The 12,886-nt window shown below is 26.9% G+C and overlaps 1 protein-coding gene across 1 annotated transcript; it reads right to left on the reverse strand.

The window, feature by feature from the left end:
* Positions 1-1,042: 1,042 nt before the first annotated feature.
* LOC107488042 (B-box zinc finger protein 18) lies at positions 1,043-3,374 on the reverse strand. The gene is made up of 6 exons (XM_016108738.3): positions 3,140-3,374; positions 2,818-2,934; positions 2,523-2,619; positions 2,324-2,439; positions 1,986-2,228; positions 1,043-1,331 (listed from the first exon to the last, which is right to left on the reverse strand). Exons 2-6 carry the CDS (start codon positions 2,908-2,910, stop codon positions 1,326-1,328), a joined length of 555 nt encoding a protein of 184 aa, XP_015964224.1. The 5' UTR covers positions 2,911-2,934; positions 3,140-3,374; the 3' UTR covers positions 1,043-1,325.
* Positions 3,375-12,886: the final 9,512 nt, after the last annotated feature.

Consider the following 12,886-nt stretch of genomic DNA (forward strand, 5'->3'; position numbering starts at 1 on the left):
AACACTAAATATGTATCTCTATTTGATAGCTAACTTTTGATATTCATATAGCATAATCTAACAATGATATTTTATTTACAGATAAATAAGTTATATAGTCACTGCATGGTGACCCTTTTTTCTATTTGAAATTAATAATTTCACACTATATTTTGAGATGAAATTAAAGACTTGTTCTAATTTATATATACTAACGATAGAAAAGCAATCTACATCTACAAAAGATTATCATGTTAAATTAATGTTAAATTGAATTAATTTTATCTGAGTTATTGCATCACTAAAGTATATCTAAAACTGATATTCTTTGGTTAATTATGGTAAATAATGGATATATTTATTATCATTCCAACAATTAATAAAGTGGATTTATTATTCATATTCTTTGGTTAATTATGGTGATAATGTATAATATATATTAGTTATCCTTCCAAGGATGTCCAATTTAATTTGGAATTAATTATTAATTATAATTGTTATTCTTAACTATATCTATACTATTATATAATCATCTTTTTAATTCATTTTTTTAAATTATGTATACAGCATCATATAATTATTTATTTGTCAAAAATTTAAGATTAAGATTTACTGTTAGGCTTAAACTTTTTTTTAATCTTTAGCAAAATAATATTGTTTTGATTTACTTTGAAGAATTCTTTTTGTAATTATATTTATCCAACTATACAGTCATTTATTTATTAAGAATTTATGGTGTACGTTTTTGGACCAATCTAAATACCTCAAATTTTAAGAGTAAGAAAAAGAAATATTCTTAAGAGAGACTGAAACTCTAGTGATAAATAAAAAAAGGCCAATCTAAATGCCTCAATCCTCTTTTTATATTGAAAATTATTTAATTTTGAGTTAAAAGGAGTTGGAATTTAGAAAGTTGCTTTTCGAGATAAATAAATAAATAAACATAAGAGCAAACTCCAATTTCTACCATCATACGCAATTTGGCAACACGTCACAATGAAAATAAAACAATAAATATTTTCCCTAAATTTCCTAAGGGAGCCCAATGACATGAAAAAGAGTGTGTAAAGAAATAAAAGTTACCACACATTTCATATTTGCAGTTAACAATGCTTTGCAGTACAGATCTAAAGTGTTGATCTACCAAATTGAATTCTCAAAAGGGCAAACAAACTCCTAAAAAGATTCTGGTGCCGCAATGCCTCGTTTGCTAGCATAGTATGTTAATCTACTAATCTACTATTCCAACATTGTGACTAGCATGCATGAGACAATGCAATTGTTTTGCCATTTGATAGATTTATGGTGTATTATCATGTCAGAACTGCTCTGTTTAATTGCATGACTTATGGCTGCAAAAAAAAAAAAAAATGGAGACAAATTATGAGAAATATGCATATCAGTATATATACAAAAAGTAACCACAGTAATTGTGTTCCACAAGCTTTGTCCTTCTATATTTATCGCTTCTTTCCTTGAGAGTTCACAGAAGCAAAGATGAACCATATGGTGTTGAAATCATGTTTGAAGAGTTGTTGAGTTATATTTTCAATAGCATTACTAAGACCAATTCTAGAAAACAAAGGAAAGCTGAAATTTCATGGTTACAAGAGGCAGAAAAGGAAACAAGATGAAAAAAAAAAAATAGTTCCAGATTTACAAAATTTGATGTAAGCTGCAGTAGTTAAAAGGAATTAACTCTTTTTATTCTTTGGATGACACTCATTTATTGAACAACTTAAAACTATGAGGAATATGTCACATGCTTCCTATAATCCAATCCCATTTGTGTATAATCATCATAAACAACATAGAAGTCCATCATGTGTTCTACATCCCAATCATAACTAGATCATTTGAGTAAGTTTACTCTAGTGTAAGGAGTTAAATTCTTACAGGCTAAAATATTAGTTTGCAGGATCTCGTGTACATTTAACACAAATTTATCATATATAGAATGTCCAATCTGTCAAAAAAGAAAATTTTTATTCCTCATGAACTCCTACCTGATTATTTGATGCTTGTTCATGTATTCTGTTAGGCTTCATGTTCAAATCAATCATTTTAGTCTCCATCTTGGCATGTCCGTCAGCATCAGGATCTGGTGTTGAAAGCAGCGGCATCCTGTGGTTTTGTTGCTTCTCCCCCATTTTTAGTTTGGGAAGTGGATTTTGTCCCCTCTTAGTCTCCCCTGGTTCCATAGGTTGAGAAGCTGGGTTTTCTATGTTACTAGGTTTATCTCCTGGAAACTATGGAACACACAAATATTATTCATCTTAATGAGAAAAATCAAAGACCTCCATCTAGATAAGAAATCAATATAAGGAAAGTGTGTTCAACACACCTCAACTCTTTGCCTAAATAGAAGATATCTTCCATGTGTTCTTTTACCACCAACATGAACTATCATGTCGCACTGCAAACAAAGCGAGCTTCCATCTGTCTCGCAATAGAAGAATGCTACGTCCAGATTGAAATAGACACATAAGGCAAAGTCAATTGAGAAATATTACTATCATAGTTGACACAAAGAAAGTGCCTACCAGGTGCATTCTCGCATATATCACAACGAGGCACATCGCTTGGACTTGCCAGACCCACTCTTACATGCCTGCTAGCAAGTTTATTACACATGTGAACCTGCCGACCCAAGATTTCAAACGTTTAACTCGTTAGTTGAAAAACAAACTTAGATTTCAACTTTAAAGAATCCATATCAATGGATTCAGCTCATGATTTCAAAATTGCTACATTACCGATAAAACCTCATAAATTTGTGCCATTGAGAGTGAGTGATCTAAGTCAAACTAAGAAAGATAATGAACATAAGAGAAGAACCTTCTCATCGCAGGCACGGCAGAGTGCGGCCTCATCAGCGGCGCAGAAAACGATAGCGGCCGCACTCTCACAAGCATCACAAAGCGTTCGCATAATTGAGCTCTCTCAGTTTCATTGCTTAACCGAACAAATACAAATACAAAAAAAGTTCAAGTCAGATGCAGAGGAAGGGAACACCCACACCTTCCACCTCTGTATAATTAATTAATTAATTAATTAATTAATTAATTAATTAATAATAGCAACAACAAAAACAAGAATATATATATTAAAAAAAAAAAGAAAAGGAGGACGGGGGGCACAGAAGAAGACAGATTCTCACGAAATCCATGTGGCTATGATGGTTTTTGTTTTTCTCTGTATGGTGATGGCGGTTGAGGGTTGAGGGCGCTGCCTGCTTAATGATGACGATGAGAGAGAGTGTGGGAATTAGGGGAGATTAGATTACATAAAAAGAGAAAAGAGAGAGAGGATTTTGAGGGATTGGGAGGGGGAGGGAGGGGACCTTTCAGCTTTGGGTTGATTCCAGAAGAAAGCATTGACACAATAAATGAGTTGTTTTTCCTTTTTGAACTATGTTGCCCCCTCTAACTTTGTTACTTGGTAGCCACAAGTTCAAAGCCCACTCCTCACTTGACAGCACCTCTCGCTTCATTCTCACCCACCAGTTTTTAGTCTGGGTCCCATCTACCCCTCCTTCCCCTAATGTTCTTCTCTTGTGTTAAATTGTCTCAAGGATAAACTACACTACTTTCTCTACTTTCAGATATCAAAATTATTCATTTCCACTCATTGCATCAACAGATTCAATTCTTATTTAATTTAATCAAGGTCGTTGCTAGGTCTCGCTCAACCTGCGTGTCTTCCGTGTTATGGTTTTTTTTTTTCTTGACAACAAGCATTTTGAAATTTGAGTCTTTGAATATTGAGATTAACAAAAATAAAAATTTAATTATCATTAAATTTGTAATTTTATTATATATCAATTTTACTACTTTAATTATATATTGATTAAACTATTATTTATTTATCATTTTAAAATTAATAGTTTGGATTTGGATATTAATATTCGAGAAAAGTTTGCTTAATTCTCCATCTCTGCTAAGAACAATACATATACCGATATACATATATGGTAGTTATAATTTATCAATTTTTTCATTTTTATCTTTTCTTATTTTTATTAATTTTTTTATGACAGTTGAATATTTTTATTTTTTAAGGTTCGTTTCAGTAAATTTGATATATAAATTTGTTTTTTGTTTCTTGTCATATTTGTATATTATGAAACTTGATATATAAATATATATTACTTATATCTAAATTTCTAAATGTAATAACAAATGAATTATTTTGTGTACCTTAACCATCTACAATTAGCTGGTTTGTAAGAGATTAGGAATTAAAAGTTAACTAGCTAAGCTCAAATCCTAAAGGAGATTCCAAGTTTCCAACCTCTATAACCAATTTGTCCCTTTTATGTACCAACGATAAATACAAATCTCAAGTACTTTTTTGTATATCATTATGTTATATCCTAGAACTCGTCTTTAAATAATTAGGAAAAAAAATCTTAAACGGTTTCTCATCATTATTTCGAAAAAAAAAAATGAGACTTTTAATAAATTTTTTTATTTTTAAATTTTATTTCTATAAGACTGTTTATTGTAAAAAAAATTAAAAAATATTAGTAATTTTTAAATTATTTTTACTCATAAAAATTAAATAGAGGATATATTAGTGATTAACGAGTTGTATAAATATATTTTGGAGAGAAATTATTGAAAAAGGTTAACCAATTTTACAAAGTTAATTATCAGCGTCGAAATGAGAATTTAATTTTTTTTTAAAGAATTTCGTAGACCTTCGAAAAAATTATCAAGGTCGGGATGAGTATTCACCCAATAATTAATTTGAGTTGGTCAAATGATCAATTAACTTATCTATTTAAGTAAATGTTAGAGGTTCGAATTTTATTTTGTATATGTAACAATCTATTAATCAATGACAGACCCTTAAATAAAACTCAAATTTGTAGTAAATTAATTCTTAACTTGTCAAACTAAAGAATAATGTGAGAAAAAAAAACTCACCTTTAAATACAATACTAATAAGTGACCGAGTTAGTCATTTTTAATTTTGCTTTTTTATTCAAAGATAATAGTGCTATTTTATTTAGTAGAAAAATAATATAATATCCAAAAGTCAGGACAAAAAAAATAGAAAATAGAAATTCTCAAATATTCACGAATAGGTGAAACTATAAGAATAAAATAATATAGAAAAGTAGATAGGGAACAAACTTCAGGAAACTATACATAAGGCAAAATAGATAGTTCCTGATTCAATTTAAAGGATGTTGCTAGCATTTTTTTCGGAGGATCTTGAACATGCTCGAAAACTCGCCGACACCTCCCCTTCCAAATGTTCCAAGCTATAATCAAAATCAGTCGAGCTCTTTGAGAGCTTGTTCATTGAAGTCCAGTTTATAATACCGAATTCCTCCACCAATCGAAGAATAAGGAACATCTATGGTTTAGAATGAGATAAGTCAAATGACTCTTTTTCTACACTAGATTAGCGTTTCCACAGAAAAATAAACAGTGCATGAGTGATTCTAGAGCTGACTTGCAGATTGGACAAGTTGACGAAGTGAATGGAAACAACTGGTGGATGAGAAGCAGAGCTTACCATGGAGAATTTTTCACGCATAGTAAAATCTTGTGAGAGATTTTCATCTTCCATAAATGATTTCAAACTGGCCTCTATTGCATGAAGTTCGGACAAAATTTAATAAAAGTATGGTAAAACTAGTAAGCAATCCTATACCCTGATGCAACATCATATATTTTTGCTCTGTTCATTATCCATTAAATTGTGTTTTCACCTTCTCCTTGAGTTATGGAGAGAATTTGCTGAGCAAATTTTAGAGGAAAACGATTTGAGATTAATACTTTGTTCTACTATTTATTTGACAAAAACAGGACTTTCACCCATAACAGATGATAACTATCTGATAGTAGTGTCGCAGATGGTAGAACAGTGAAGGGGTAAGGAGGAGGGAGCCATGGTTCGCTAAAGATTCGGATATCACCATAACTTACTTTCCAACTAATGTCTTTCTCTCTAATTTGCCTTCCTTCAAGAATACTTTGCCAACCCCAAGAAGGTAAAGTTCTTACTTCTGCTGTAAGGATGAAATTAAATATGAAGTATTTACTTTTAAGTATTTTAGAAAGAAGAGAGTTAAATTGAGTTACGATTTTCTAGCACTATTTATCTAAAAGAGTCAGGTTTTGAGTCCTGATATCTTTGAAACCAAGTCTGTCTTCTTTCTTAGACCTAGTCATCTTATCTCAACTAATCCACATTATTCGCCTTTCAGAACCTTGTTGCCCCATCAGAATTGGATTAGAATACTATGAATTTTATTTAGTAAGCTGCGTAGAAGTTGAAAACATGACAATGTGTATATTGGTATGGCTTCACTAACTACTCAAAATAATACCTGTCTTTCTCCATTAGATAACAAGCATATTTTCCATCCTCGTGTCCTTTTGAGAAACTTAATTTTTGATTGAGTTAAAGGTGACTTTCTTAGAGCTGTTGACAAGAGAAAGTGGATCCAAATATTTATCCTGTGCACCTACGTGAAAAATATTTAACTTGACTTTTAGAGAGGTTCTAATCAGCTCTGGAATGTTATTACTAAAAAATAGGACAGATTTATTAAGATTAACTCTTTACCTACTGAAACTTTCATAAGATTTCAATAATTCTATAATAGAGGTACAACTATTTTTCGAGACTTTACCGAATAGAATGGAATCATCAGCGAATAGCAAGTGATTTATAGTTGGACATCTTCTATTTATTTGAATTTTTTGAATGAGATTGTTTTGCTATATTTTGTGTAGCAAAAAAGAAAGTCCTTTTGCACATAATAAGAAAAGAAAAGGAGATAGAGGGTCATATTGACGAATGCCTTATTTGGTTTAAAAAAAAAACCATAGGGTTGACCTTCCACAACAATAGAGTAAGAAACGGTTATCAACAATTCAGAAATCCAATAAATGAATCTCGATTCAAAGCCCAACTTCTCCATAATAAATCATAGAAAATGCCACTCCCCACTCCATCCTGTCGTAGGCTTTACTCATATCAAGTTTGAGTGTCATTTTGTATTCCAAATCTTGCTTCTTTTATTTAAAGTAATGCATACATTTGTGTGCTATAAGAATATTATCAAAAATAAATCTACCTTTCAAGAATGCACTTTGAGTAGCGCTAATTACCTTATTCACACCCCTTTAGAGTCTGTGGATCAGTACCTTCAAAATGATTTTGTAAACAGCAGAAAACAAACTGATGGATCTTATCTGAATCATATCGCTCGCATCTGAGATCTTTGGCACTAGACAAATATTAGTGTGGTTAAAACTTTTTAAAATTCTACCCGTAACAAATAAACTCCTCACAATCCAAAACACGTCTTCTTCCATTATATCCCAATAAAATTGAAATAATTTAGTCGTTATACCATTCTCTTGTAATGCACTCTAAAGGTGAATATTAAAAGTAGCTCTTTTTATCTCTTTTATAAAATTGAAAGAATTTAATAGTTTTCATATTTTGCTTATTTGTATTGAATACATGAATACTTATGTTTATTCAATAAAACGTTTTTTCTTAGAAAATTTTAACAAGTGTTTTTAAGTCATTAGTCAACAAATTTCTAATAAAATATTTTATGTAATTTTAATGTTATAAAAAATTTAAAACCTTACTATTTAAATACAGATTTTATTTGGTATTATTAACAAGTTTTTTAAAAAAAAATAGTTTAATTATTTTGTTGATCCTATAATTTTGTAAAATTTTTAGTTAAGTCTTTATACTTTTTTTTAATTGAGTCTTTATACTAATTTTTTTTAATTTGGTCCCTATATTTTTTTTCTTTTATTTGGGTTTTTGTACCAAAATTTTTTTTAATTGAGTCCTTATTCAATTAAATTAATGACGGTGAAGAAGGACCTAATTGAAAAAAAAAATTAGTAGAAAAACCAAATTAAAAAAATATCAAAACTTAATTAAAAATTTCGCAAAACTATAAAAACTAACAGAATAATTAAATTAAAAAAATTCAGATATTATATTTTTTCTCGTTAAAAGTATCTAAATTGACCATTATCTTGAAAATGGATAAATATTATAACAAGATATTATTAAGAGACATCTTAAAACGGCAAAAAGGGGAAATAGTTAAACTCACCATTAGAAATATTAAAAAACTAATTTTCTTTATTTGTTTCGTAGTTGAGTTATATTAACACTAACTAATTAACCAATTCATTATTTTTCTGTTGTTTATTTGTCCTTTTGTATATTTATAATATTAAAAAAAATTATATTATCATCCTTTTGTATATTTCATGTCTGTGAATTATATCCACACGATAAGGAATCTCCAACCCCACTGACTGGCCTACTATTCCATTTTCTGGAGGTGACCTATTATCCATTAAATTTCTGAGTCTTAATTTTGATATTACACTTGATATTTAAATAGTTTTCTCATTTATATTATTCATTATTTCTATTAATAATATATACTTTTTTTAAATTTAGTATAGTATGAATTTATGTTTTTCCTTTTACTAACAACACAGCAATAAACCCAAAAACAACAGAAAAAATAATAAATGCTATTTATTTACATAATTTTTTTACTCAAGCAAAAATAATAAATCGTGATTTCCGTAATCCTGTTTAGCTTGTTCTTTTTGTTCCTTTTTTTTTATTCGAAAGATTGTGTTATCTACTTATAATATACTAAAATTGGATTTTTCCCCAACTAATGAAGATGACGTGTCGATCTCTCGTAATTCTGTTTTTCCTCCAAAATGAACTTTCCTATTTTCTATTCTAAATTATTTTATAAAAAATATCTTTATTATAATTATATTATAATTAATATTTAATAAATAATGCATAATTATACTAATTTAAAAAATATTTTTATTATAGTTATATAAAATCAATATTTAATACATTATTAAACTACTTATCAATTATCAATTGAAAATATTTTTAATTATTTTAATTATAATAATAATAAATTTGATTAGGTATTCAAATCTCACTATTTATTATAATTTATATGAATTGATTAATTATATCAATTAATTCATTTGGTTAATTATATTAATTATTTGATTTGATTGGAGTAAATATTAAATTATTTAATAATTAATTTAATTAGTTTATTTTTCTCAATACCATCTATTTATACAAGATCAAATATTTTTTACTCATTCGTTCTCTTTTCTCTCTCTCCCTCCCTCCTCCTCTCTCGTGTGTAAACTCGTGTGTAAGGTACAATTTTTATAATTTCTTTAATTTTTGTTTCTTTTATCTTTATTTATATATTTTATTTTTTTATTTTTTTAACATTTTTGTTTATTTTAATTGATTATTATTAGGCGCATATTTTTTTTCTTTTAGCATCTGATTAACAAAAGAGATGTGTCATCTTTACGTTATTTTTAAATAATCTTACTATAATTTTGTTTTATAATATTCTATTTTGTCATGTGTGCTTCAATTCATATATATATTGTCTTTTTTTTTGTGATTCACAATTAATATATACATTATTCGTGTATGTAGTTTATATGTTAATGTTTTTATTAATTCTTTTTATTATTTTTTTTGTGTATGTCTCTTTGTTATTCTTTATTTTAGTTATATTAATTGATTTCTCTGTATTGATACTCTTTTTATTTGAAATATCGTAGCAATTTAGAGTGTATGCTGTGACCTATGTGATATTCGTTAATTTGGTGTATCTTTTTAGATGGTTTATGTTATAACAATTTTTATGTTATAACAATTTCTAATATACTAAAATTGGGTTTTTTCCCAACTAATGAAGATGACGTGTCGATCTCTCGTGATTCTGTTTTCCCTCCAAAATGAACTTTCCTATTTTCTATTCTAAATTATTTTATAAAAAATATCTTTATTATAATTATATTATTATTAATATTTAATAAATAATGCATAATTATACTAATTTAGAAAATATCTTTATTATAGTTATATAAAATCAATATTTAATGCATTATTAAACTACTTATCAATTATTAATCAAAAATATTTTTAATTATTTTAATGAATAATGCATAATTATACTAATTTAAGAAAATATCTTTATTATAATTATATAAAATCAATATTTAATGCATCATTAAACTAATTATCAATCAAAAATATTTTTAAATATTTTAATTATATTCATATCCTTCTAATTCTTAATTTATTCTATTCTATCTATTCATTTAATTCATTAAAGCAAATCAATTATAATTAATTAATTAATTAATTAATTTGATTAGACATTCAAATCTAGGGGGTGCACATGGGTCGGGTGAAGCCGAGTTTGATAGGATCCATACCCGACCCGAAATATACACCGGATCTATTTATTAAACTCGAACCCGACCCTAGACCCGATGAAACCAATATACTTTCGGGCCACAATTATACCGGGTGAAAACTGGGCCGTTAACATTACATTACGTTGATACCTTCTTGTAAGCTAGCATGTAAAAATTTCCAAATTTCCAAGACTCCAACCATTATTTAACATGGTAAAATTCACTTAGAAAAATATAACAAGAACCAACCCTTTTTTAAAATTAAAGCATAATCACAATCAATACTAAAGCAAAACCACAATCAATACTAATATTGTCTAATAATACCAAATATTTAAATCAATACAAATAACACAATATTATGTATTAGTCTAAAGTCTTATGCATTCTAAACATAAAACATTAACTTATAGTCTGACTAATAACACAAAATATTAAGGTTTACAATACTTAAATTTCACATAAGAATAGTTATGATCCATCACTAATAACACAAAATATTAATTGTGTATGATGACCGGACCACCGGGTCGACTTCGGATGACCCGAGCTATGGCCCGGACGCGACCCGAAATAATGACCGGGTCTATTTTTGAGACCTTTATCCGACCCTAAACCCGATGAAATCACACCAAATTAGTCCCTAAAGTGTTTGGGACCGGGTCGGGCCGGGTCTGTGCACCCCTATTCAAATCTCACCATTTATTATAATTTATATGAATTTATTAATTATATCAATTAATTAATTTGGTTAATTATATTAATTATTTGATTTGATTGGAGTAAATATCAAATTATTTAATAATTAATTTAATTAGTTTATTTTTTTCAATACCATCTATTTATACAAGATCAAATATTTTTTACTCATTCGCTCTCTTTTCTCTCTCCCTCCCTCCCTCTCCCCTCTCTCTCTCTCGTATTTTCTCTCCCTCCCTCCCCTTCTCTCGTGTGTAAGGTACAATTTTTATAATTTCTTTAATTTTTGTTTCTTTTATCTTTATTTATACATTTTATTTTTTATTTTTTTAACATTTTTGTTTATTTTAATTGATTATTATTACACACACACATATTGTCTTTTTTATGATTCACAATTAATATATACATTGTTTGTGTATGTAGTTTATATGTTAATACTTTTATTAATTTTCTTTATTATTTTTTTTTTGTGTGTGTCGCTTTGTTGTTCTTTATTTTAGTTATATTCATTGATTTCTCTGTATTGATACTCTTTTTATTTGAAATATCGTAACAATTTAAAATGTATGCTGTGACCTATGTGATATTCGTTAATTTGGTGTATCTTTTTAGATGGTTTATGTTATAATGTGTTTAAGAAGTTTTTAAAATTATAATATAATATATAAATTTATGATATGATTTATAGTATGCTAAAATATTAAGATATTATCATATAGATATTTTTTTTATTTGTCCATTAGATTCAATTATATAGGATCTTAAAAATTATGCAATTATGTAATTAGTTATTTTTTATATAATTATTGTATTGATCATTTATATTATTAGTGAGACTATTTTCATTATTAATATTTATAAATTGTATTAAAAGAATATAATTTATGATATTTAATTTTTTATTATTTATTAAAAAAAGCATAATTACTTAACAATATTTATTTTTTATTGTAATTTTTTCTTTATCAATTTATTTTTTATCATATTTTTTTATTTTTCTTCTGTTTATTATTTTTCATACCTAAGGGTTACTAATTACGATTCTGTCAACACTGTTATCTATGGTACGGTGGATTATGTAATGAAAAAGTTTGAAAAATAAAGGCAAGAATTATAAGGTTATGAAAAGTCCCATTCAAATTTGACAAGAACAAGACAACTTACATAGAAATGGTTCTCATAGATGATAAGATAAGTTGATTATTTTTCATAATTCTTTCAAGTGATGCTAAATCCATTTTATAAATTTTTTTGTTTATATTTTAAGTTTATTTGATAAGTAAACTCTTACATGAATAAAAGACAATACGATTTTATAGATTTATAAGTGCTAATAGCCTTTATATTTAATTTATTTTATAGTGTGATAATACCTAATATATTTGTTAATAGATTTAACTATTACTATATTATAATATATTTGTTAGTGGATTTAACTATTACTATATTATTTATGATCACATTCAGTATATATGTGTGATTTATTGAAAAAAGTACATTATTAAAACTGATTAATAACTATTTTAGAATTAATCCAATTAACACTAGATTTAAAAAAAAAACAATACATAACATGTTACTTTTTTATTAATCAAATTATTATAATTCAAATTAATTTCAAAAAAATAATTTAAAATTATAATTTCAATCTTTTCATACACGAATAATTACACTTGTTAATTAAAAAAATAAGTATATTAAAAATAGAGCACACTGAATATTTAAATAAATCCAAAACTAAAATTATCTAATTATAATAGTTTAAAATGATTATATTTCAGTCTTATATTTATTCTAATAAATTGTTATTGAAAATTTATACATAAATAATAAATTGATTCATATTTTATGTAATAATTGGCCGTGCGTGGTCATAAATTATAGGACCCAAATTTACAAGAAAAAAAAAAATACAATACAAATCGCTA

The sequence above is a fragment of the Arachis duranensis genome, chromosome 5 (assembly GCF_000817695.3).
Source record: "Arachis duranensis cultivar V14167 chromosome 5, aradu.V14167.gnm2.J7QH, whole genome shotgun sequence".
Lineage (NCBI taxonomy): Eukaryota > Viridiplantae > Streptophyta > Magnoliopsida > Fabales > Fabaceae > Arachis > Arachis duranensis.

Coding starts and splice junctions, on each gene's coding strand:
- LOC107488042 (XM_016108738.3), bottom strand. CDS start 2,910: ATGCGAACGCTTTGTGATGCTTGTGAGAGTGCGGCCGCTATCGTTTTC. Junction 2,440..2,522: donor TATATGCGAGAATGCACCTG/GTAGGCACTTTC, acceptor ATCTGGACGTAG/CATTCTTCTATTGCGAGACA. Junction 2,229..2,323: donor TATTTAGGCAAAGAGTTGAG/GTGTGTTGAACA, acceptor TGTGTTCCATAG/TTTCCAGGAGATAAACCTAG.